The sequence below is a fragment of the Thermobia domestica genome, chromosome 10, assembly GCF_964235325.1.
Source record: "Thermobia domestica chromosome 10, izTheDome1.hap1.1, whole genome shotgun sequence".
Lineage (NCBI taxonomy): Eukaryota > Metazoa > Arthropoda > Insecta > Zygentoma > Lepismatidae > Thermobia > Thermobia domestica.
In genome coordinates, this window is record NC_137463.1 from 1,439,357 (window position 1) to 1,465,107 (window position 25,751).

A 25,751-nucleotide genomic window follows, 5' to 3' on the forward strand; every position below is an offset into this window, starting at 1 on the left:
AAACATTTATCTTAAAATCTGTGGTGCACAGGCAAGTGGGAGTCCGGACACCAAATGATATTTTGCCCTAACCCCCCCCTCTCCCGGCCCCCAATGAATTTCATATGTTATGGGATTATTAAACTTGTTTAATACTTACAGTAAAATATTAATGATATAAAATGATTATTTTTTTTTTATTTAAACCAGCCATGTGCAACAGCCGACCCTAGAGCCGCCCGGCCCATTCAAACCCTTTAACCCGGCCCGCCTGACTCGTTATTATTTATTACGTAATCTCTTACACTGAGTTGAAAGTTTTGCTTGAATAACTGACGTCCGCCTCAAAAACATCGTCCGCGTTGGAACACCCCCAGTGCAGAGTGTACCACCGAATATTGCTAGATTGGTCAAATGTTCCACTAACATGTTAATTTGATTTTTCTAGTTTTCTTTAGTAAGTAAATATTCTGGTTACCGTTATAACAGTTTTTTATGTTTCTGTGATATTAATGCACGAGAACGATTTCATAAAGAGAATATGGCTATTCAATTATTGTGAAAATGTTATACATTGTCTCGTACGGCCCTCGACTCCAGTAAGTCCTCTGTGGTTGGCCCATTCCCTGTTCCAACTTGCACATGCCTGATTTAAACCATGTCACCGCATTAAAATACTTAAAACAATGGAAATTAATCATCAATTTTGCAACTCTCATTTGCCTAACTGAATGCACACAGTTGCAAATTTATTACTATACTTTTGTACAACGAAGTCTGGATTTAATCTTATCTTTAAGATTTTTTTCATATCATTTATACCTCTATAAAATTGAAGTCAAACAAATATCTTTCAGAAACTTTGTTTGGTTGTTTGTTTATAAATAACTTTTCCAACAATCTGTGATTCTAAGTTCAAGCAATAACAATATGAATAATCTGTGTGTACTGTACGTATCTAAGTGTGTAAGATGTATGTATGCAACGCTTTCATATTATGGAAAAAGACTTCTGGATTTTACTACGTAAAAAGGCAGTCTCTCTTGAAAAATTAACTACTCCCCCCCCCCCCCCCTCAATAACAACTTCCTAGCTAAGCACTGGTGACAGAAACTTTCTCGTGGCTAAACGGTTAGCGCACGCGCCTTTGGCGTGGAAGACTCGAGTTCGGTTCCCAGCGGGAGGTCATGCGGTTCGGATTTCACGTTACGCTGTAGGTCCACGTCTCACAAAGCTTTGCTACTTAGAGGGACGCTAAGCTCAAGTCAACTCAACACTGCTGACAATACATTGATCACATTCTCTATTTCTCTTAAACACAAGCAGATTCTTCTTTACGTTTTGTTATGGATTCGGTGTAGCGTTCCCTTTTATAGTGCATTCTTTTGAAAGCCCGGAGTTGGTCTGACAATTGTAGTGTGCTGGTGGATGGATTTTTCTTAACGGTGTGTCGTGTGACCCTACAGTCTGTTAGCCTAGGCACCCGGACCTTAACTGTTCTTCGACATTTTTACAACCTGCAATAAATTTCTGGAACCAATGAATCACTGTCCTGTGGTTCACCGCACCTTTCCCTTACGCATGACAAATGCTTTTCGTAACTGCTGCAGCGTTAACAATTCATGTACTAATAGTCACTGCCACTAAAAACTCAATGACATACCGATGGAGTGCCGGCCTCCCCGTTAAATAGTCCGTTTGTCACATTACTTCTTGAGCCAGTTTGACCTTGAACTTACAGCCCTTAATGGCGTATACACGCGCAAGCTCTCTGGGTTATGGAAATATTGCAAGCCTTATGACTCACCTTGGTAAAACGTGGATAAAGATTTAACTTCTTCATTGCTGACGTTTTAACATGTCTCTTTTGGCTCATTTACATTATAGTGCGGGCGCTAGCCTGTGTCACGTGTGCATTATACGTGCCCTTATTTTGACTGCTGGGTGTTATTACCCACTTAAGAGAGAGTTAACGACCATGAACCAGATCACGTGACCAAAAGAAATTTAGTCGCCATATTGGATTCAAGATGGCGGATCGTGACTTTCTTTAAACGCTCATAGCTCAGCCATTTATGGACCGATTTGATCATCTTTTTTTCCTTTGGAAAGAGAAAATTATACTCTACAATTTTGTGTTCTTGCACTTTTTGCGAAATCTGCGCAGTTTTCCCGAAAAATTGGAAAGAGCAGAATTGAAGATAAAATTTTAATCTATTTTCGTAATTTTTTCGAAAATGGCTAATAATTCAACATTTTAATAAGACATAAAAAAGAAGCACAATTTAATATGCTTTGAAACGGTATACAACATGCTGGATTTAGTTTAAAACTAGGCTATATATTAAAGGAAAACTAATAGCATATATAATTGTTGTTACAAAACTAGCTTTTCCGCAGTTTTTATGTTCTAGCAATACATCTGTACTGCAGACGCTAGCCCATCTGACATGCGAAGTTTTATGTCCCCTAAGTTTTGTTGTGGGGGTTGTTCAACACCTATACGAATATAAAAACGGTCAGTAGTTAGTTTGTTTCTTAAAGTATAACCCACGTGACCGCACCGAGGTTGCATCAAACTTGAATCTGAACCACCGTAATGCGTTCAATGATCTCCCATCGAAACCCTCGAGTCTGGAATTACATGCATCGGGGGGGGGGGGGGGGTAGCCACATTTTTAAATATGATCACGTATCATTTTATCAAATCTCTCGAAGATATTGACAGGAACATAAGATGCTCTCTTTCCCCGTTAGAAGCCATTGAAACCCACACTGTCTTCCGTTAATAATTTTCATAATTGACAAAAACAAATCAACAAATCACAGTCCCGTCACAAAGTTTGTGGCACTAACAGTGAGTGTCATCGTAAAAAGAAACTGGAAAAAAATTTTTAATAATGTGTAAATAAACACTTTTTAGAATTTCACTCTACAGAATATCAAGCATATAATACACTTACATGTATCATTCGTAGCAAGTAAGCATTCTCACGTTACGTAGGGAAAGTAATACTGAATACCATTGAACAAGGAAAGACTGAAATTTAAAATGATCTTAAGTTCACAAGTGTAAACAAATAAAGTAATTATATTGATCATTTCTTACTTACCTTGTGAGTTCATCAACTTTGACAATAAGGTCGTCTTTAACTATGTTTAAGGCGTTCCTGGAGAGAAAGAAAAGAAAATGGAAAAATTAATGGAAATAAACTTGTTCGTTTATGTTCAAAACAAAACAAAATAACTGAAATTAACTGTTCTTTATTTCTCTAATGATTATACCGTCATTTACATTTAGAACTTCCTTTAGCTTAAAAGGCATAATTGTGACGTTAAAACAAATTTTTACATTTCAAAAGAAATAAAATTCAGAATTAAAAACCACAAGCAACTTTTAGTTGAATGCAACTCCACTTATTAATCTGAGTGTTCGTTCGTGTAATATAATTATGTAGCTTGTTCCTTAGGAAGTAATTTCAGGAACAAGAAAATTTGAAAAACCAAAAAATGGATCAGAAGGTTGTGATCTTGGCCAATTAATTTTTGAATCAGCGGCCACAAAATTTTTGAACAGCCCCTAGATCAAGTTTTCGTATGTTCTACGGAATAAGTACATCATACTGAGTTAAGTGATAGTTTGGGTTTGGCTACACTATATGTAGATCTCCAGATATAAGGCCTACAAGAAAATTTTTGATTGAAATATTTTAGATCTATTGATCCAAAAATGATGGCATCTTTAATCTCCACATTAGTGCTTTCATATTTTAATTCATGTGCGCCCTCAATTCAAAAAACATAATAACCTTTAATATCGTAAGAGTTTGGTATCAAGTCATTTTCTCGTTTCAAGTCGATAAAAAAAAAAAAGATCTTTAACGTGTAACGTAATTATTATTAGTAAGAATGAGTATTTAAGGACATTATTCGGAAAAAAATAAAGCGGATAGCAATTCAATGGAACAGGTGGAATTGCTAACGATACTTGTGGGACAGAAAAGTTTCAAATTACGCCAACGAAAGGGAAAGGAAAGGCAAGGAATAGAAATGGAATGAAATAATAGCTATTTTTAATATAGTACTTTGGAATGGGCAAGAATAAAACAGAATAGAATATAGTAATAGCTATTTTTATATGTACTTTGGAATGGGCAGGAATAGAACAGAACAGAATGCAGTCATAGCTATTTTATACAGTACTTTGGAATGAGCAGGAATAAAACGGAACAGAATATAGTAATAGCTATTTTATATAGCGATTTTAAAGTACGGTACTTAGAAACTAACTGAAACAATACTATGTAGATAATTATGAACGGGGAAGGAGTAGTATTTTGATTTTGCTATGAAACCATTTCATCTTTTTCTAACTGATTTCCTGGAAGTTTCTCCTTTAAGAGTTAAAAATAAAATGAGGCCAGGGTCGCAGACTCCTGGGGTGCTCAAGCACGCCCCAGAATTTTTGTCGAGGTGCTCAGAACCCACACAAAAAAAAAAAAAAAAAAAAAGGTGAAAAGAAAGAAAAAAGCAATTGCTAATCTTTCGCCGTTTTTCAGGCTGCGAACTTTTCAGATCGGAAAGGGAGGGGGAAGATATAAAGTTTAGGCAGAGACTTTACCAGGAATATATAGAAAAAATGAAATGAAGTCTTTAAGGTTAAAGGCCGTCTAGGCTAAAGGAGAAATGAATGAAAGGGTGGAATGATGAGTGGGAGGAAATGGGAGAACCGCGAGAAAACCCACGCACACGGTGAAAACATGTAGAATTCCGGGATTGTGGCGTCAAGGATCAGAATGGCATGACGAGAACTAAAGTAGGAGTTAAAATCCTAAAACTTTCCTGGCTAAGCTGCAATACTCTCATTGAAGAATATCTTCCACTGTTAAAAGAAATAATCCATTTTCATTCAAAAATATCTAAAACTGTATCTACAGGAGAGTCAATTTTTAATATTATCCAATGGGAGAAACCCGGACCATGCTCAGCTTAGGGGTATTCCATACCCCCAGATACCCCAACTATAGACAGACCACCTCCACCGATTTTCAGAACCCGATGTTTCCCAACCTTTTTCAACTTGCGGCACACTACAGGTGTTACTTGCATTCTCGCGGCACACTTATAGCTATTACTATTTGTAAATATAAGACACAGTAGTATTTTTTTTCTGTGATTATTGATCTCCTCCTCACAGAGAAGAAAGCTCTATCAACCCGTGGTAAATTATTACGCTTATTTTTCATTCTAATTTAAAAATAGAAAACAATTGCATTAAAAAATTGGATTCAGGTTTCTAAAAATACGCTTTGTTTTTTTTTTTTTTTTTTAAAAAAAACTGTATCGAACCTTTTACTAAGAAGGAAGATCACTAAATAACGAACGAACAAACACATCTCTTTTACTTTTAAATCTCAAATGTAGGTAATTTGTCGAAAGGATTGAATGATATTTATTTTAAATGTTCAAGTTACGAAATAGTCTGCAACAATGGTCATAACAATGGTAACCATTTTTCTCAAGATTAGAAATGTACAGAACAGTAACCCGGTATGAAACTTAAAATTCTAGATTCACAGTAGAGGTTCATAGTAATGTGAAATACAAACATACATTTTTCCCTAGGTTTTGCAATTTGATTGCTATAAAATTAATAATTTTATTTCGATTCCTCGCGACACACCAGCTGCCCATTCACAGCACACCAGTTGGGAAACGCTGTGCTAGAGGCTTCATATCGGAGCGTAAATTGTAAGTTTTCAGACAGGATCTATCTCGTGTACGTACACACCCGGAAATTTGCATTGAAATTTAAGGAAAGGAGTACAGACATAGTATTAATATATATATAGTATTTTAATTAGTTTTAGATATCATGCATACAAGAACAAAGAAGCATCAACATAATCAATGAAGCATGTGCTTGCCTATTGTTCCTTATCTGACAGTTTACTTCTCTGACTTATATATATACGTACTTCGACATGATTTACACTCAAAAACAGACACCTGCAAATAATGTGCCCAACGGAGTGTAAGAAGTTAGGACATTACAGAATACCAAGACAGTCAAAAAGTTCCCAGAATGTTGTGCCAGCTCTTTATTACACATTTACTTTATCATCTTCAAAGTAGGCACCTTCGTAACATACACATTTGCTTCACTGCTCCTGCCATTGCTGGAAACACCGACGAAAGGCCTCTTTTCGTATCTTTGTGATAAACTTATTTGTGCATTACTTTTGGTGTATCCAGTTCAGACAATTTATTTTCCTTTTATTTTAAAAAAAGACTACTACATTCACAACAGCGCTATGCATCCTCGCACGGATAGCGACGCCTTGCAGACGATATGACTATGGCCTTAGCAACCAATGACAGCCAATCACAGCATTACCTGTGATTACATCTCGTAGGCGGAGCTCGCGCAAACTGCGAGAGCACGAGAGAATCCGCGGGAAGCAATCTCAATTGGCGCCCCGGAACCACGAAGCTAACAGGATTTGATCAACGCTGCACCACTAAATTGATTTGAAAATCTATAAAATTAATATCAATGTTCATCTGAGATAGTTTAGCTTAACAATATATATTTATTAGTTTATAAATGTATATGCCCATCTGAAGGAATATGTAAGTATGTTAGTTTATTAAATATTAGACTCAATTTTTGCGCATTATTCGCTATAGTTGCGTCTTTGAGATTCTGCCTCATGTTCTTTGCCATGTGTGCATGGTGCAATATATTTATACGAATGCGATTTTAGAGTGTTTAATTGAATGTTCGAAGATGCTGTTTCTTGTCTTAATTTAAGGTCATTACTTGAATTTTCTTCTATGTGTAGTTAGCGGTGAAAGAAGGTATCATTTGTGATAACTTGCTTCTTCGTTAACGCTCGGAAGAAAGTTCAATTAATAGTTATTTCACGCGCTGTTTGCTCTATTTGGATTGCCATCCTATGGAGTAAATGGTGACATCTTCCGAAGTTCAAGTTGATGTATTCTAAGGTAGCGAAACGGGTTCCTTTGAGGCCAAGTTTTTTTTTTTTTTTTTTAAATATATATATATATATATATATATATATATATATATATATATATATATATATATATATAACTTTAAACTGTTTTAAGGCTATCAAGGTATCTAAACCAGTTTCTCCAATTTGTGCATGCACTTGATGTTCGAACTGCGACATTGCGCCAACTAATCATCACACACACACCTCCGTACACTGCCTGTTATGACCTAGGTAGAGAACTAAGGATTCAAGATTCATTGTGATCTATCATAAATGCCAAAACTACAACATTCCGGAACTTTTTGACTGGCATCGTATGATGCATGCTTTATAGAAAAGTTCATTATTTAATCTTTCAAAACTGGAACTACTATTTTTCATAATTTGATAGGCAGTTCGAGTTCCGAATGTAATGTGTTGTTATTATGTAAAATTTTAAAAAAACATTAACTCTATTGTCACCTAGTCAAAAGTTAATGCTTTACCTTTGAATCTCAACAAAACATTCTTTAAATCTTTTACGGTATGCGCCAAAATATACAGAACTGAAACTCGCGCATCTCGAACACGTGGTTGCGTTTGTCGATGGAGCATAGCTCCAGCTTCACGTGTTCGCATTGAAAGGAAGCTGTGTTGTGCAGTTGTTGTTACAAATGGTTCTTTTGACGGAGGAAAAAGTATTCATAGTTGAGCATTACTTCCGCTCATACGGAAGCGGTCGTGAAGGTTGACCGAGTTTGAAAAAGGTGACAGAACAATTTCGAGATACGTTTAATAAGACGGCACCAAGTAACACAGTTATGCTGTCTATTGTTACGAAATCCGCCAAGAACTGTGCCTGCATTACGTGAGCAAATCATCTCCTTTGGCGGAGTCTGCAGCAACCTTTGTTTGAGAATCTGCGTGAAGATATGATTTTCATTGTTTTCATTGTTTTCTCTACAGCGACGCAGTGCACACTTTCAACACTTACATTACGCATACCGTAGTAAATCAACACGCTAATTATTTATGTATGTAGTGTGCATGTTAATTTCTTTTGAGAAGAAATAAACTCACAAATGACAATAATGTAATTTTTTTCATCTTTTAATTTCAGTACTGTATATTTTGGCATATACTGTACTTCTAAAACTAATCTGCTACATTATATTTATGACTGATAATATTCCTGTTAAAAAGGTTGTCTCTATCAAATATCTGGGTATTACATTTGACTCTTAAATTCTTATTTAACAAACATCTTGAACGTATAGTTTCTAAAGCTAGAAGGAATTTAGGAATTATAAAATGGATCTAAGATTTCTCTTTTTTCAAAATCTGTTTAATACTATATTATGCCAATGTACGAAGCCATTTGGAATACTGTACGAGTATTTAGAATAAAAGTGCCCAATATTTTCAAAAAGACATTGAAGTAGTTCAGAACTTGTTTCTCTCATGGTTACAATCGAAATCAAATTCCTATCAAAGAAATCTCATGACATAATCAGGCACCAACTTGGCTCACTCAAATTATCGGAACGAAGGACTTCATTTGATATGAAACTTCTTCATAATGTTTTGATGGGCAACTTACCATTAATCTTCATGTTCCTAACATGTCAATAAGAAATTTCAAAAATTTTAAATGTAATCCTGTTCTTATTGGTGTCCCAGTATATAAATGCTTAACAAGAGCTCACAATTAGTCACGTACTACTAATATTTTTACTGCTGATTTTCTTTCTATTCAGAGGCAATTCATTACCTATCACTTGTTATAAATTTCATTTTCTTGCATGTATTGTTCTGTCTTGGTTAGTTTTAATGTTACTGTCGTCTGTGTATGATTTATTATTATGGATGTAGGTTTTATTCTAATTATCTGCTATTGCATGCATGTTTGATTGTATTGTTAATTCATAGTTTATTACCTTTTGGAAATTGTAATTGGATTCTGTTTCTGTAATTTTCTGATACCAATAAAAATTTTATTATTATTATTATTATTATTATTATTATTATTATTATTATTATTATTATTATTATTATTATTATTATTATTTACAGGCGTTTTGTAAAATTTTAAGATTATCACATAGTCATAGACCAACAACTGAAAAAGATTGAAAAACGCTGGTCAAGACAATAAATAAAATTTTCTTTCCAAGTATTTATCTACACTACATGCAGCATTTCTAACATCTTACATGTGATAATTCTAGTTTCTACAATCCAGTTAAAATTCCATATGCAAACAATAACATCGTAATAACTTATAATGTTGGAGTGATAATGTTTTCATTATTTTCTGGTATGTAAATGGAATTTAAATCACTTACTTTGTTGCCAAAAGTTCATTGTTTTCCATTATGAGATTCTCCACTTCTTTGCCCATTCCTATGAAAAGCAAAAGCATAAACTTCAATTACTAATATATCAACATATTAACATTAACATCAACTATTATCTCTATACTAATAGCTTCAACTTTCAGATTACACAATTGTCTCTTCCAACGATGACTTTTAATCTAACCTTAAAAATAAAACTAGCCAAGACTAGAAATGTTTGTAAACATTTTTGTTAATTACTCCGAATGGTAAACTTCATTAAAACTTTTAACATATTCAAGAATAGTAGAAAACAATATTGATTACTCAGTTCACATTACTCCGTTTTGCTAAATTTACATCTCAAAATGAAATGTAGCAAAAAATGTTTCACATTATTTTGTTTTCACATCCTTATCAGTGACAACGGAACAGTGCTATGTGCTTTCCCAACATTGTTCCATACTCTCTGGTTTTGTGAGAAAAATAATAATTTCAAATATGCATGTACTGCATGTTTTATATGGTTTTAGAAAAATAATCTTACTCAAAATATTCTCGAGAGTTTTCCTCTGGGTAGTTGGGGCCATAGAAAGAAGTAACACACTAGTAGTTGTAGTGGAACATAAAGCCCGGCAAGCGGAAGATTGGAGTTCAAATCTTTGCTTGTCTAGCAAATACTTTTCCATATCATTCGAATTAATTTATTTTCTTGATGTTCAACTGAACAACCTAGAAATCAAAACCGGATCTCCGGCTTACCTAGACGGTGGTATCCAGTCTGCTTTCGGACACTAAACTCTCTTGAGGTTTGTGCTCAGCCATTCAGAACCCACGGACCGTACCACAACTTTTGTTTACTTGAAGAATATAGCGTCTATACTAATGAATACTTAAGAAATTGAACTGGTTGAGTTGACTGAGTTTAACGTTCCGTTCAGCAGCGAGGTTATATGAGACGTTGACCTACTGATTAACGTGGAATCCGAACCACACGAGCTCCGCTGGGAATCGAACCCGGGCCTCCCACGCCAAAGGCGCGTACGCTAACCGCTTAGCCACGAAGGAGCTCAGAAATTGAACTGGGTATTATATGCCAAACAGAGAAAATCAGTTCTTCAACATATCGTATTTTGATAGGCGACATTTCAAAGAAATTCAAAGTGAAAAATACAGAACCGGATCGAGAATCAAATCCGAATCTACGACTTAACATGTCGGTGGACTAATCACTACGCTAGTAATCAGTAGTACATTTTCACTGAATTTCACAGAATTCGCACCTCTAGAGAATACGATGTGAACAACATTCAGTTGCCTCCTCCATTCGCCATATAACAGCTTCTCTCTTCTTTGTAGCTTAACGTTCCATTTTACCATTCACGGATCTGCACTGTTTTAGTTTAACGTCCCACGAATTTTTCCCGAGGATAAGAGAGACGGTGATGATGAGATGGGTGTTAAGGGTGGAATGACGAAAGTGAGGGAAACGGGAGAACCCAGAGAAAACTCACGCACATGGTGTTTGTCCACCACAAAGCCCATTTGCCGGAAAGTAGAATTGAACCAGGGATCACACACACACCAGAAGTGAACGCTCTACCACTAAGCCACCGAGGCCCCCACTCATAGTTTCACTTAAGATCCGAACCACACGTACTTTCATTGGCTATCAAACCCAGTCTCTCTGTAGAATTTTTTTTTTTTTTAAATCATTTAGCCAGGGTATTTTCAAGAAGAATCAGCGACAAACGTCCTATCACAGATAGAAAAATAATTTTCTATCAAGTATTTACGAAATTAAGTTTTAAAACTTACACGAAGATTATCGTTCGATTTTATACGTAACTATATTAGAGAATATATTAATCTAAAAATAAAATAAAAAATCTTTCTACAAATTAATCAGTATATACACTTATATATAGATATAAAAATTTCTCCTTAAAGTCTCAATGAATTGTACATATTTACACTTAAGTAGCAATTACATAATGAAAATCTTAGAAACATATTAAAGAGGAAAAATTTCCTTACCAAAAAAGTTGTCATTAACTAGGATTTGTAACAGCACATCCACAGGGAAGAAAGCCAAAAGAGAAAAAGTCCATCTGTTAGTCTTGTTAAAGGGTAACACAATCACATCAATTACATTATTAAGATGAATCTTTACAATGGGACAGCTTAAAGTCATTTATTAACTCAATAACATAATCATGTAGTAACTTTACAAAAAAAAAAAAATGGAGAAAAATTAAACATATCCACCAAATTAAATTAAATTATTTCAGTAATATTATAATAATTCAAATATGTCCACAAAAAATTAAAATAATTATGGAATTCGGTATTTAAAATTTCATTGTGGTGATCAATAAACTGAAATGTACGAAGAATTTGTTCAAATGAAAAGTGTACGTATTCTGAGGTTTACGGAAAAGTTTTATTTTCTTAGCTTCAATCCCCACAAACAGAACGCAACACAATAACCTATACAAACCTAAGCGTTTGTGGTAATCAAAAATATGCAGAGTAAGCAGTGCCTGTGCAAAGTATCACGTTCCGAAAGCAAAGCATTCCTCTTTGTCATTCTCGGTGCTTTATGTTGGACGGAAAAAGCAAGAAAAACTAATTACAATAGTTATTTCTAATATCAACGAATTTTATGTCGTTACAATAGTTATTTCTGATATCAACAAATTTTAATTCACGACAATACCACTCCGGAATACTATATAATATTTAGGAACAGAATGTCCTTAGTGCTATGTTATTGAAAGCACATTCTAGAAAAGTCACCAGTGAAAACAGGAACAGAATATATTCTTTTTTCAATAGCTTCGGGATGAGTCGATCAACTTTAGTTTAACTTTCTGAAACGGACAAAGAACGTAATTCTCTATACATTACTGATGACTATAAAAAAATATCAAACTTCCTAGTCATGATTGTAGAAAATATTTTTAAAGTGTCATTATGCACCTCACGCTCACTCACTATTCTCATTATAAGTTAACACTGTTAGGAACGTACACAATCTTTGTTGCTTTAGAACATTTATTTAAATGGAGAATCATTTTTCTGTTTTCTTCGAAATCAACTGGAAGTTTAATGATGGCATTTTGCTTATTTCTTCTTCAATTCTTATGATTACCGCGGATGCCAAATGAAACAACGTAACGAACAAGCTCGGGAATCGAACTTGAGATCCAATGCACAGTGTGATGTGATTCCAACCTCGCCACAATATTACAAGTTATATTAGCAATAACTTCAGCAATTTGATTTCACTGTAAAGAACATCATTTAAAAACTAGTATAGGCAAGCTACGCACATAACGAGCACTACGAAAAATATTGAAGAAATTACACACACGATTGAATTCATAGCACTTTCATTCTACTTACAAGGTTTCTGTAATTCCTGAATCTTTAAATTCCCAAGCTTTCGACTCTCTCCTGGAGTCTTGGTCACGGAGGTTAAAAACAGGGAGAGAAAGAACAGAAACATCAACGAATAAAAAGGAACGGACTTACCAAGAAGAAGAGCTGTGTACAAAACACGTTGTCAAGTGCGTCAGTGATCTGCAGATGGTCTTGAAGCAAACTAAGGTTGCCAACTCATGTTATTTTTATTATCATGCCAATGCTGTGAAAATTTTGTGATAACCGCTTCCCATTCGTCACTGAGCCATCCCTTGTCTAGATTTTTTTTTTTTAATGAACAAATAAAGTTTCAGAAACCTGTCTCTACTTCATTTCTAGCTCCTAATATTTTTTTTTCTTTCTTTTCTTCAAGACCATCTGCAGATCGCTGACGCACTTGACAACGTGTTTTGCACACAGCTCTTCCTCTTGGTAAGTACGTTCCTTTTTTATTCATTGATGTTTCTGTTCTTTTTCCTCCTGTTTTTACCTCCGTGACCAAGACTCCAGGGGAGAGTCAAAAGCTTGGAAATTTAAAGATTCAAGAATTACAGAAACCTGTAAGTAAAATGATAGTTACAATTCTTGGACGTGGTTTTACAATGTCATTGCACTTTATATGTATTATCATATCATAACCTACATACATACTTTATTGATGTAGGTTAACAAAAAAATTAAAGGAAGAAAAAAACTTGCAAAATAACTAAATAGAACTTGTAACGCAGGTCCTGTTACCAACCGTCCATCTCAGACGAAGCACCGTCCATAGGTCTAGAACCCAGGAGTAAAAAGTACTCTCGAAATTCTCGTTTCACACAAATTTTTATTCATTTCGTCTGTACATACACTCTCATTGGCTGAAGTATTATTGGGACGTATAAGCAAACTCTCTGCGAGTATGTTATCGATCCAGTTCCCATGGATGACGTTCAAACGTTAACAGTCTATCTATTAACGCAGAGATTCTATTGTAACGCAAAATGAAAGAAAATGCAAAAATGAAAACTAAATGCAAGTCCATTGCACACTTTAATCTACGTAAACGTCCCTTTGCTTTTCCACAATGAATACTAAATATTACTCAAATTTGATTATTAAATATTAAGATTACACATACGAAAGTTAAGAAGCACGGAACGACATTTAAACGAATTCGAAGAAGAAATGAGTAAAAGCACTTCATTAAAATTCCAGTTCATTTCGAAGAAAGTCTCCATTTAAATCAATAGGCTAAAAAAAAAAAAAATAAATAAATAAAGATCCGTACGCACTCAAGACCATTAATAACTAATATTTTTTATTTAGTAGTGTATGTAGTAAGGTAATCAAAAGAATCACCTACTTACAACAAATAGCTCTTCACACGTTTTCTAAGACAATTGGCTTCATACCAATTTCTAGCTCGATCTCCCTTTTAAAATACGCATAGGGTAGTCTAATAGAATATGTCTAATATTATAACTAAAACCCAAACAAATTTATGATTTAATTGTCCGCTCTATTTGCACAGTCATTTGAACAAATTCCATGGTGGCTACCAATCACCATCTTTGAAGCTTCCAAAGAACAAAAGACGTAAAGAAGTATCCAAGAGGCCTACCCCTAAAGAGTGAGCTTCCATACTCCTCATCAGTGTCACTCTCTGCGTGGGAGACAGCAGCATGCAGTAAACATTACATGCAAATAAAACAACGAGGGTGCAACAAGAAGATTAGAAAAAATTTAAAATAAATATTTGAGCAACAGAAAAAATACAGAGGCACTACATCTAGGTTACAGAAATTAAAAGATAACTAAAAAAGCATTACCAACGCCAGCTCAATACCTAAGATTATTAACATTCAAATATACATTAGGTCAACGTTTTCTGCAAAATGAGCCACGTCATAACTAATAACATCTCTGGTTGCCAATCAATGAGTGTTACTGAAATATATCAGAAAACGCTTTTGCTAATGCTGACACCACATTATTTATAAGTTCCATCGGTTATCTGTTGTGTGTAGCTATTGGTAATTTCTACTATAAAAGAGCATAGAGCTCACGTTATCACATTTAAGTTTTTCTTCCTTGAATTGACTAAAGAATAAAATAAATATCATCCTTATTTCTATTATTACTCTTTACGTAGCATTTATTCACGAACATCTAATTCACACAAGTTGTTTAGCATACACCGCTCCATCATGAGTTCTTATTTTTAAAATGAAAGCAGATAGCTGTAGATACAAACTGGTCATAATATTTATATTGGCAAGAAATGAGGCTTTTACGCCCCCGACGATGGCATTTATCTAAATGATTTCGAGCTTTACTACGCAAAGGAACTACGTACAGTCTAGAGTTGTTAGCTAGAAAACATACTAGAAATTACTTTTTTATAGTCAAAGAATGATATAAAGATTTTATTTCTATTCTCAGTTATTTAAAGTATTAAGGCATATATACGAAATAAAGAGGCAAATAAGGATACTGCGAAGCAGCAAAAGAGTTACTGAAGTAGTGAAGCAGAGCAAAGTACAAACTGATGATATATGGAAACCCCGCATATCACAAATAATATTACATATTTCTATCCGATTTTCTTCTCTCGCATAATCTCCATAAACAATTTTAGAACTGAAACACGCAGTTTCTTACCGAACTTTAGTTCATGAAAATTCGGTAAAGCAAAGAAAGAAAAGCATTGGACACAAAAGCAAGTGTAAAAAGGTTACGATCTTTAAAAAAATTCAGGACGTTACTTTTGATGTTGTATGCTTTATTAGAATTTAAAAAATCATAAATCAGTCCCGCTGTTATTCCGCGCAACCTAAAACAAGGATAATAAAGTATCTGAAAAATTATGAAAGAATTTTTTGTCTTCATTTTTATTACTATTACTTTTTTTTATAAGCAAAAGCGCTGCGATGTGACGTCGTCTTTAAACTTCCAAAGAATAAAAATATCTATTCTTTCCACCACAAATCATACATTGGGGACCTTCACTTCAATTATTATTGTTAGTATAACCCGTAAACTTTTCTTATGACGTATGTAAACGTAACACCCAACATTCTTTTAAGATAACAAATCAAAGTTATGAAATGAAGTCTTAAAGTTTTACGCCCCACAGTTATGCCGATTAGGCTAAAGGAGATGGTGATGATGAGAAATCAATGAAATGGTGGAATGAAGAAAGTGAGAGGCAATGGGAGAACCCAAAAACCCACGCACATGGTGTTTGTCCACCACAAAGCTTACTTGGTGCGAGCTGGGATCGAACCAAGGACCTCATGCACTAGAGGTGAACGCTCTACCACGGACCCACTGTGGCCCAAGTAAATTTTAATTTATGTATTTAGGTTAATTCTTGTGGTATTAAGAAAACTGACCGAAGTTTCAATTGTCTAAAGCAAAGGAACCGTAATAAATAAACGAAAAAAAAAACTTTTCGGACATGACAACAAGATTATGATAATGAACTAGTCTTGTAGTATTCAAAATATGCCTCATGCAAACAACATACTTTCATTCTTATATTCAATCTTGTAAGCATATAAACACTTCTCTGAAATAAAATAAAATACATATAAGGAGTAATTCAATAAGAAATCTTAAATGCTTTGACAGAACTGAAACACATTATTTAGCAAAACTCTACTTAAAGAGTGCATGAACATACATAAAACGGTATTTTCAACTTGACGGTAATGAAGGTTATGTATGATGAAAATCTTAATTGTACGTCTTTTGTTTAATACAGTTCAGAATTGCAAAATAATTGGACTCAGTTTTATTTTAGAACCAGAAAAAGTGGTTCACTGATCTAAAAATTCATAAGAACAACAACTCTAGAAATATCCTCTCTTTTTCCTTCACTGCAGAAAATTAGATTTACTTTGTACTGAGAATTCGAGACTTCTTGTTTTCTTCCCTGTCTTAGTCTTTGTAATAACTTGGCCACAGAAACAGATAGCCATGGAATGGCGTTTATTACTGTTATTATGAATGTGGTACTGATTCTAAGTTAAATTTCTTTACGTCCTTAGGACAAAAAGTACTTACGATCCAGCAGGAAAATTCTCAACATAGTAAGTAATTATTACAATGATATACAATGATAAAACCACATAACGTTTACGAGAAACTGAAAATAGCATCTAACTTCATTTGGTGAATTCTACTTAGTTGTACTAGCAGATCAAGAAAATTGGAATAATTTTAGAACTCCGTCCAATAAAATTATACATATTTTACCCACAACGAAAATAACTTTAGACACATATAATGAAGATTATCCACTAGCTTTGTGATATAGCAGTATATTACATACCTGGATATTGTACGCAAAAAAATGAATTTTAATCCATAATTACTGATAATAACCATATTATATTCCCAGTTAGGAGCTTTCGACTCACTAATTTCAATTATTTCGTCGTAATCTTTATCAACGAGTTGGTATGTCACTATTATTATTAATTTTTGGTAAATTTAGGGAGGATATTGTATGTGTGGGCTCAGAATATGTGTACGGATGAAATAATGTAAGTGTCTGGGAGATTTCTAAATTTTAAGGTTAATACTGAATTTTTAAGATTTTTTTAAGGTTAATACTGCACTGTTAATGTTAACTTTGCACATTATTGTTTAATTTTCTGTACTGAAACACTTCACAAATTTGTTCTACTCTCACCATACGACACATGTTACTCGCACATTTTAATATTAATGTATAATTTTAAGGTTAATATATTCCTTAATATTAGCCAAACTTGTCACACTAAGCTTAAATAAATATCAAGAACCGTAACCATAGCTACTTACAAGGATTTTAGTTCAATGTTTTCACAACTTTTTCACTCTACGCTGAGAAACACACAGTGATACTTTTCTATATATTTTTTTTAAAACTAGAACTAAGTATATACTTTCACTATCTAATCCTGTCATATCATGTTCAGATGAATTTAAAATCGTAAAATTAAAGAACTTACACAGCTTCCATCACAAATCGAACAATGTTATAGACACTTTGTACTACTTACCTTTTCAAGTGCTCTGTATTAGGAAGTACTTGCTGAATTTTCAGTGAACTTTCTTGCCACCTTTGTCCGTGCCTATAAGCTAAGTTTTGAGACAGTTCTTCCGGCTTTTTTTTTAAATGAATAATTTATATTCTCTTCTCTTATAGTCATTCTATTTTTTCTTGTTAATCAATTTTATATTAAAAATCACAAACAGAAGCACTGCTATAATTAGTCTTTACTGTTTTCTTCTTCCATGGCCATATCCACCGAAAATTCAGCCAGTACTTTTAAATACAGGAAACTTGAAACGAATAGCACAAAATTTGCAAGTTCACACCTGTAGATAAATTGGTGTGATACAAAATCGAACATTTCCACAGTTTATCATATGTATAAGCTTAGTGTAAAATTTCATGGTATTAGAGGCTGCTCTTAATTACTTCCTTCGTAATTACTGATAAAAATAAATAAATAAAAATCTACATTTTCACGTAAGATCTCGTCACTTTACAGAAAAATTTTAAAGTGATAATCGTGGAGTATTGAAGCTCGAATAACTGCAATGTACACAAGAAGAATAAGCACTATACAAAAGAATGACTATAAAACCAGCCATGCTTCCACAGCATCTTGTGTACATCTAAATGCATGTGACTTGTGCATGCATTCTAATCCCCACCCAAAGAATAAAATCAAGAAATACGGAGGGGGAAATGGAAGCATAAAAGAAAAGTTTTTAACAAAAGTATTTCACTGGATACAAACCGGATGAGGCGTATTCACCAGGATGAACCCAACTTCCTGTGCGATGCAAAGAAATGAGACAAATTTCAACATTTTAGTAAGGTTACAAAACACTTTACGAAAGACACAAAATAAAACAATCCTGACATTTTATTCATATCATAAAACATGAAAATACTGTTCGCAACACACATTTTACCTATAAGGGGTCTTTGCCACTAACATTCGAATATATTTTAAGAATTATACTAATTGGCTTTTTCGTTAGGTCTCTCTACCAAAATGAAAATTAAAATTATCTTAAAATAAATTTATTGTGTAGTACACCATACATTATGTTACTTTCTTCAAATTTAAGGGAAATCCGATCTTTATCTCAGATTTTACAAGTTACATATCATATTTTCTTCTTCACACAAATAAATTATGCAATTAAACGAACAAATACTGATATTATTATAAAACTTATATTCTTCTTCGTCTTTCAATTATTATTACATGCATGATTTAATGGTGTTTATTTAGAAGTGTTGATTTAATATGGAAAGCGTACGATACGTGAAAATAATAGTGGTACATCAAAGTAAAGATATATATTTAGTTTATTAAGATATATATATAGATAACAAATTTATTGAATTTTATATTCATTCACCCGACTCCACCATTATATTTTTTCTTCTCTATGTATCTCCAGCCAACTAAATAATAATTACCTGGCACGAAGTCTTGAAAGCTTAAGCCGATCAGCTGAGGAAACAACTCTAAAAAAAATTCATTTAGTAGTTCATTGTGAATCTTCTCAGAACCATGTTAACTTAGTAAGTAATACTGCTTATCTTCTAAATAAGATAATAGTAACAAAACATGTTAACTTTACGTTACAAAATACACTTGAAGAAAATTACGTAATGCATTTCCTTACGCATACCTGTGATATCGGCACCTTCATCCATTTCACCAAGAGCTTCCGCATCTTGAAAGCTCAGTTCCTGATACAAAGTATTACCACTTCTCTGCTCTCTACAAAAGACAAACAAGAAAAAAAGGAAGCTTTTAAAATAGAATATCCGAATAAAATACAACCTAAATAATCGCAATTTAATATACTGTCAGGGAACATGGTCGAAACATAATTAAAAGACCGCTTTCTGGTAAAGAAATTATTTTATTCTCTTCCACCATAAGTTTAACCACAATTCATTTTTTATTTTTTTTTTCAGCAGTGACCACTATGGGATATTTTTGTACGGTTCGCTACTTTACAATATTGTTAATTCTGTAGTATACAGGAAAACTGAAGAGAAAACGAACACAGCAGAGCCTTAAGAAATGTCGCTTTGCTACTTTAGCATTTAATATCCATCAAATATAGTGAAATGGAAAGGAAACCAATGAGGGACTCGTTATTTCACAACAGTGGATAACGCCTTCGAGGCACCATTTTGAATACGTTATCTAATCCTCAAAGAAAATAGTTTTCCCTGTGGCATTAACTACACAGAGCATTCTCACAATAATCAAATTTCGACAACAAACTTTTTAAATGGAAATTAACCTTGATACTTTTACAAAGTTTTGTCACGAAACTGTTTCGACCGAAAACGTAAACTAACTTTCAAAGGCAAATGAAAAGATGATAGTAGTTATATATGAAATGGAATAAAATGTACAACTAGAGAAATAAAACTAAGCGATAAATTCACATGGTTAGACACACATCTATGTTGGCGGAATCTTCCTGCTTGAACTGTGCTTGTCATCTGCTAAGTCCGGACAATTTTTTGAACGCGCACTAAACACACCAACAAAATGTTTACGTATTACCGAAGAGACCTAGTTAAAACATTACTCGAAAACCCTTGTGGAATGTTATCCTTTGTTTTTACCTTTTATTAATCTGCCTGGCTTACATTACGAGCTGAACTATGTTATATGATAAATAAAACAAACAGAAGTCAACATTAATATAGATATTGGGCTGTTCAAACACGACAGAAGTTGTGGTATGATCAATATCGTCTCAATGGCTGAGCACTGGCCTCAAGAGTGAAAATGGATGCCTGGTAGGGAAGCGGAATTGGTAGCCTAAGACCTGAGTTCAATTCTTGGTACAACTGCTCGTTGTTCACTCTTTGAATACCATGAACATATTAAATCTATTATGAAATTTGGTAAAAACATTGAGATGTTTCATTCCGGCTGTTTACTATCAATATATACTTAAGATGTTAACAAGACTCAATTTCCATTAATATAGATGTTACACATCGTTAAAAACAGCTACGCAAGTTTAGTCCTAACGACCACGCTAGAAATAAGACAATACAGCCAACAGCATCTAGTAACGAGCAATTAAATTACTAGAGAATAATATTGAGCTAGCTACCCAATGGAATTTGCAATAAACAAGTACAAACATACTGCAAAGGAAGAGGTATCATTTCAAAGGTTTTTAAAATGTTCAGACTTTGAATTTTAAATACATCTCGTACTGGTAATTTTATAACAATAGTAAATTACACTTCCATCTAAAATAATTAGTATTAATAATTACAATGGATATTATTGCTTCCACCATACCACTACCTTCGTATCGTTGTAAGATTGCTGTTTACCAACATCCCGACTTTTTGAAAAATTTTACAAGAATTTCATTTTTCCTAACCTTTTCCGGATTTAATAGAAATCTTTCATTTTCCCGAAATGCCCATTACCCTTAACAACGATCATCCCTCTTTATAGGATTTTAGACGAAATCCGTGTTTTTCGAGACTTGTGCAAACAGTAATTCAGAGCAAGTAGACACGTCATTTCTTTATGCTGATCCCCGCTAAGCTTACTACTATTATGCATAAAGGCTCACAAAGCACTTACCTCCCTGATACTTTACTAGTAACAAAGGTAGTCATTAAGTTTTTGGGAAGATCGTTGTTGATCTCATGTTTATCGTTTGTTTTCAGTAGCGAGGCTCTACAACTTAACGTGAAATCCATCAGGAGCTAAATGTGGCTCTTTTACGACGAAGTGGCTTAAGCACATGTCCAGTTAACCTATTAAGGACACATACAATAGAGAGATACTCACCTCTTCGTCCTGCTCTTCCCTTGGGGCCCAACAGTGGTGACGGCAGTCTCTTCGACATCTTCAAGCTCTGTGACGCTTTGTGCTTCAGGACTCAAACCATCTACCCAGCCTCCTCCTGAAACCCATTGTTTCATTATTAGATTCCAATAATATTTATATCAAGTAAGAACAGACATAAATATATAAAGGACTGGAAAAGATTCATAATGAATATAGATTTTTACACATCATTCTTTCACGCGCGGTACCCGAATAATTGTAGTGCGCAGACCCAACAATTCTTAAGTCTAAATATCATTAACTACAAAGCTAGGTATTTTCTTCTGCTCCCGACCCTGCAGTAAATATTTAAATTTCCACGCTAGCTCTCTCCCTCCATTTCAATTTTAGAAATGTATAAAAATCACGCCATTAAAAACTGGTTAAGTGAGAACTGAGCTACGTCGTTACGTTCACACATGTCAGATTTACTGCGCTTCGTATCATGATGTGTATATACGTTACAACCAACTGAATGGTTAATATAAAGAATATGAAGTAAACAACTATGATCCTGTATCCACTTTTATCCACTGTATTATATAAATACAGCTTTATACTGAAAAAATATTTCATTTGCTTTCATGAAGTCTCACATGGAAAAAAGATAAACTGTTTCACAGTATATCGTAATCTTAGAAATACAGTGAAGCCCGCTTATAACGAACTCGGAAATAAAAAATTATTGGATATTACAAACATAAATGAAATCCCAGTCACATCGCCTATTCAGAACATGTCAGAAATGACCGTATATTACGAACAATACTTTCCGTAAAGACTGCTTATAGAGAAAGTTCTCAGAACAAGATCATGTTTTCTTTTCTTCTGCCCGTGGATAACTCAGGTACCGCGAAACTGGTTTTTATAGCTGTTGTCTCTGTACATGCGAGGCATGACTCACGCTTCCCACTGCTGTATATTCTTTTTTCAACGTATCTGCTTGTTATCTAATCCTTTGTTTTCCCATAATTCGAAAAAATACATGAGTTGTTTACAACGAAGTACGGATATAAAGAACTCAGTGTTGGTCCCTTGAAATTCGTTATAAGAGGGCTGCACTGTATAAATTAGTTACGCATAAAGTCCGATAACACTTTCAAATATCTCAAGAAACCATTAACATTACTGACATAATATATTACTTGTATACGAGAGAATTCATAGGTTTCTTTGTATTACACGTGTTTCATAGTTTAGTTTCTCAGCACTAGATGTGACAAATTAAAGATATAACTTTCTTGAGCTGAAAAGGTGTTTTGTGTCTCTACAGTGCATTTTCGGTTATGAACCTATTACCAAAACTTAAACGAAATCTAATGAATTACATACATATATATATATATATATATATATATAAAACTTGAGGATGTATCTCATGGGATGTCCGATGGTTGGTAATATATTCCTCATAGAGCATTTTGTTATCGTTCAAATTATTCTGAAATGTCCTGAATTATTTTGTATACAAGAATATGTCAGTTAATGACACAATAGGTAAAGATACCCTTGTATTTTTCGGTAATGGCATGCATTTACGATGCTAAACACTAATGAAACATAAGTTTGGAACCACTAAAATCATTTTCTGCAGGGATTTCAAATCAGACATGAAATTAATTTTCAATAGACAAATTATGTGATAATATTTATTTATAGAGCAAAATTGTTTCTTTAAAAATCAATAAGTAAAAAAAAAAAAAAAAAAAAAAAAAAAAACCGTAACAGTTACAAATAAACAACATATAATGGAGGGAAAAAGAAGTTAAATATCTATGCACATAAGTACAGAGAAAGTTTATTTACAAGCCCAACATTATAATAAGACTTAATGGAAGCAACCAATTCTGGAAACACTGCTTGCAGTACACAATCATTTCCTGATGCAGAAACTTAATTAACATTTATCAGCTTCAAAATAAACACTTCAAAAAATACAAGCCGCTTTAACTAATGCAATAAGTGCACTCTTGTTATCAAAATGCTTCTTTTAAGTTGTGAAAATGATGGTAAATGCATAAAAACTAACCCTTCTCTTATACACAGCTAGGCTTAAGCAGCAAATAGTTATCCTGTTTAATCTTTTCTCGCATTAATTACTACTAAATAGACTGCATAATTTAACATAAAATGAACAGTTACGGGAAAGGTAGGTATAAAAAAGCATTATGACCATTCAGGAGTATTAAGAGTAACTCTTGGCATCTAATACTATTTTCATGCAAGAACAGAGCTCTTTTTTATTATTCAAGTGAGGTAAATATTTCCAGCTAATAATCTGACATTACTTGATATACGTGAAGAGGTTAAAAAAAAAAAAGAAAGAAACAAAAAAGATAAAACAGGTACGTTGAAGATACGTCTAAGAAAGGCTGCATACCTCAAAATTATTTTAACAGAATATTTATGTTTCCACAGAGAGAGAGAAAAGCATGTATCTTATTTTAAAAATCTGTACACTATATTTGAAAACTAAAAAGAATATTTTATTTTTGATTAGATGAAATTACATTCAATTTAACTGAAAATATTTGACTCTGCGGCGACCAAATCCCAGTCTCTGTTTTACTGTGCCAGCGCGTTAACTGTACTCTACACAGTACTTTGAAATTGAACAAAATGAATGTGATTTAATAATTTCTGCTTTACGTCGTTACACAGCTCTGACGTTATAAAGAACAACACTTGCTATTAAAGAAGGATTCGAACCACTATTCAGGGACTCAAAAATTCCATTTTGCTGTATTTTACATAAGCAACCGATAAATGCATTTAAGATGCAGAATTGAGTTGGGCGAACGAATTCTGCTTAACACTATCCTCGTACAATGTTTGCTCGAACCGTCTCTGTCTCTTTATCATAAAGGAACGGAAATGCATTCAACCTGGTAATACCAAACGTAAGCGGAGTTTTTCCAACATTTCGCAAGGATATCTATTGTAACCATTCTGCTTGAAAACACCACTTCACTTCCATGACCACTTCCAAGGTTTAAGGTTTTGTCAATTTACTTAAATTAGTTCAAAAAAATCATGGTAATATATAGGACAACTTTCTTAACATTACTTCTGAAGAGCACGATTGATCAAAAATATTTAGTTTTCTAGGCATCTATGTCATGACTATTACCAACTTGTAATGTTTGATCCTTCTACGAAGTCCTGGGAAAACCAGTACCAACTGGGGGGGGGGGGCATTATTCCTCAAGGGGAGGGTTGACCATGACCATTTCAACTATTGCTTGAGAATATAACGTTTCATATTCATCTCGCTTGAAAACCATTTACATTACATTATCAACGTGGAAAATTTAGTCAATATAGCTCACACGATCTTCGAGAAAAGAAGTTTGAAACAAATGCATATCATGGCACATAAGAGCTTAGGACGCTTGCTTCAGAAAAATGAAAGTGAAATGAGAAATATGTAAGTGAAATGGGGACAAGTTTTTGAATTATAAAATACCAGGGTTCTCATTTATTTGCTAAGAACGAATTCCGTGACTTTTACAGGTTTTACAAATAACGATTTACAAATTTCCAGGTCTATATATAAAATGTGAAAAAATCTTTTCCTAACCAGAGGGTTTCTGACCTACTATGTATGTACAGTCAACGACAGAAGTTCTTTCCGTTTGGTAAAATTTATTTTGGAAATAACGCTGGTATGTACAACGGCTTGAACGTACAGAAAATTCTATTCTTTTTAATTTACTGAAAACTGTACTCAAATTGTCCTTCCATTCTGAAGTTATTTACGAAACTAATTTCATCAAATGGAAAGAACTCTTGTCGCTGATTGTACGTGTATGTAGTTTGCGTGCAGGTAGGGAAATTTTGCAAAGCAAATTAATTTATTTTATAAAATATCTCGTACCCAATAGCTGCAAAGCAAATATAGAAATGGGTTCTGAGAAGTAAATAATTTGTATTAAAATTGCCTGACTTTTCCAGTTTCTTTCAGTTTTTCATGAAATTCCCTGACTTTTCCAGACGTTTTACGACTAAGCCGAATTCCCAGACTTCTAGGTTCTCCAGGTTGGTGAAAACCCTGGACACGTTACCTGAGAATTCTCTAAAATAACAATGTCAAAACGACTGAACATGATTTGTATATGTAATTC

At 33.7% G+C, this 25,751-nt stretch overlaps 1 protein-coding gene across 15 annotated transcripts in view; it reads right to left on the reverse strand.

Moving 5' to 3' along the window:
- Positions 1-25,751, reverse strand: part of syd (JNK-interacting protein syd) — a 127,185-nt gene that overhangs the window by 77,213 nt on the left and 24,221 nt on the right. For 10 of the 15 annotated variants that reach the window (XM_081727584.1, XM_081727578.1, XM_081727589.1 and 7 more), the window contains exons 6-11: positions 21,589-21,703; positions 19,433-19,524; positions 14,346-14,387; positions 11,354-11,371; positions 9,326-9,383; positions 3,093-3,149 (exon numbers count right to left, since the gene is read on the reverse strand). In XM_081727584.1, coding sequence (XP_081583710.1) covers positions 3,093-3,149; positions 9,326-9,383; positions 11,354-11,371; positions 14,346-14,387; positions 19,433-19,524; positions 21,589-21,703 — 382 coding nt within the window. Of the gene's footprint in view, positions 1-3,092; positions 3,150-9,325; positions 9,384-11,353; positions 11,372-14,345; positions 14,388-18,522; positions 18,559-19,432; positions 19,525-21,588; positions 21,704-25,751 lie in introns of all 15 variants that reach the window. The other 5 variants (XM_081727579.1, XM_081727592.1, XM_081727590.1 and 2 more) reach the window with 3 other exon arrangements.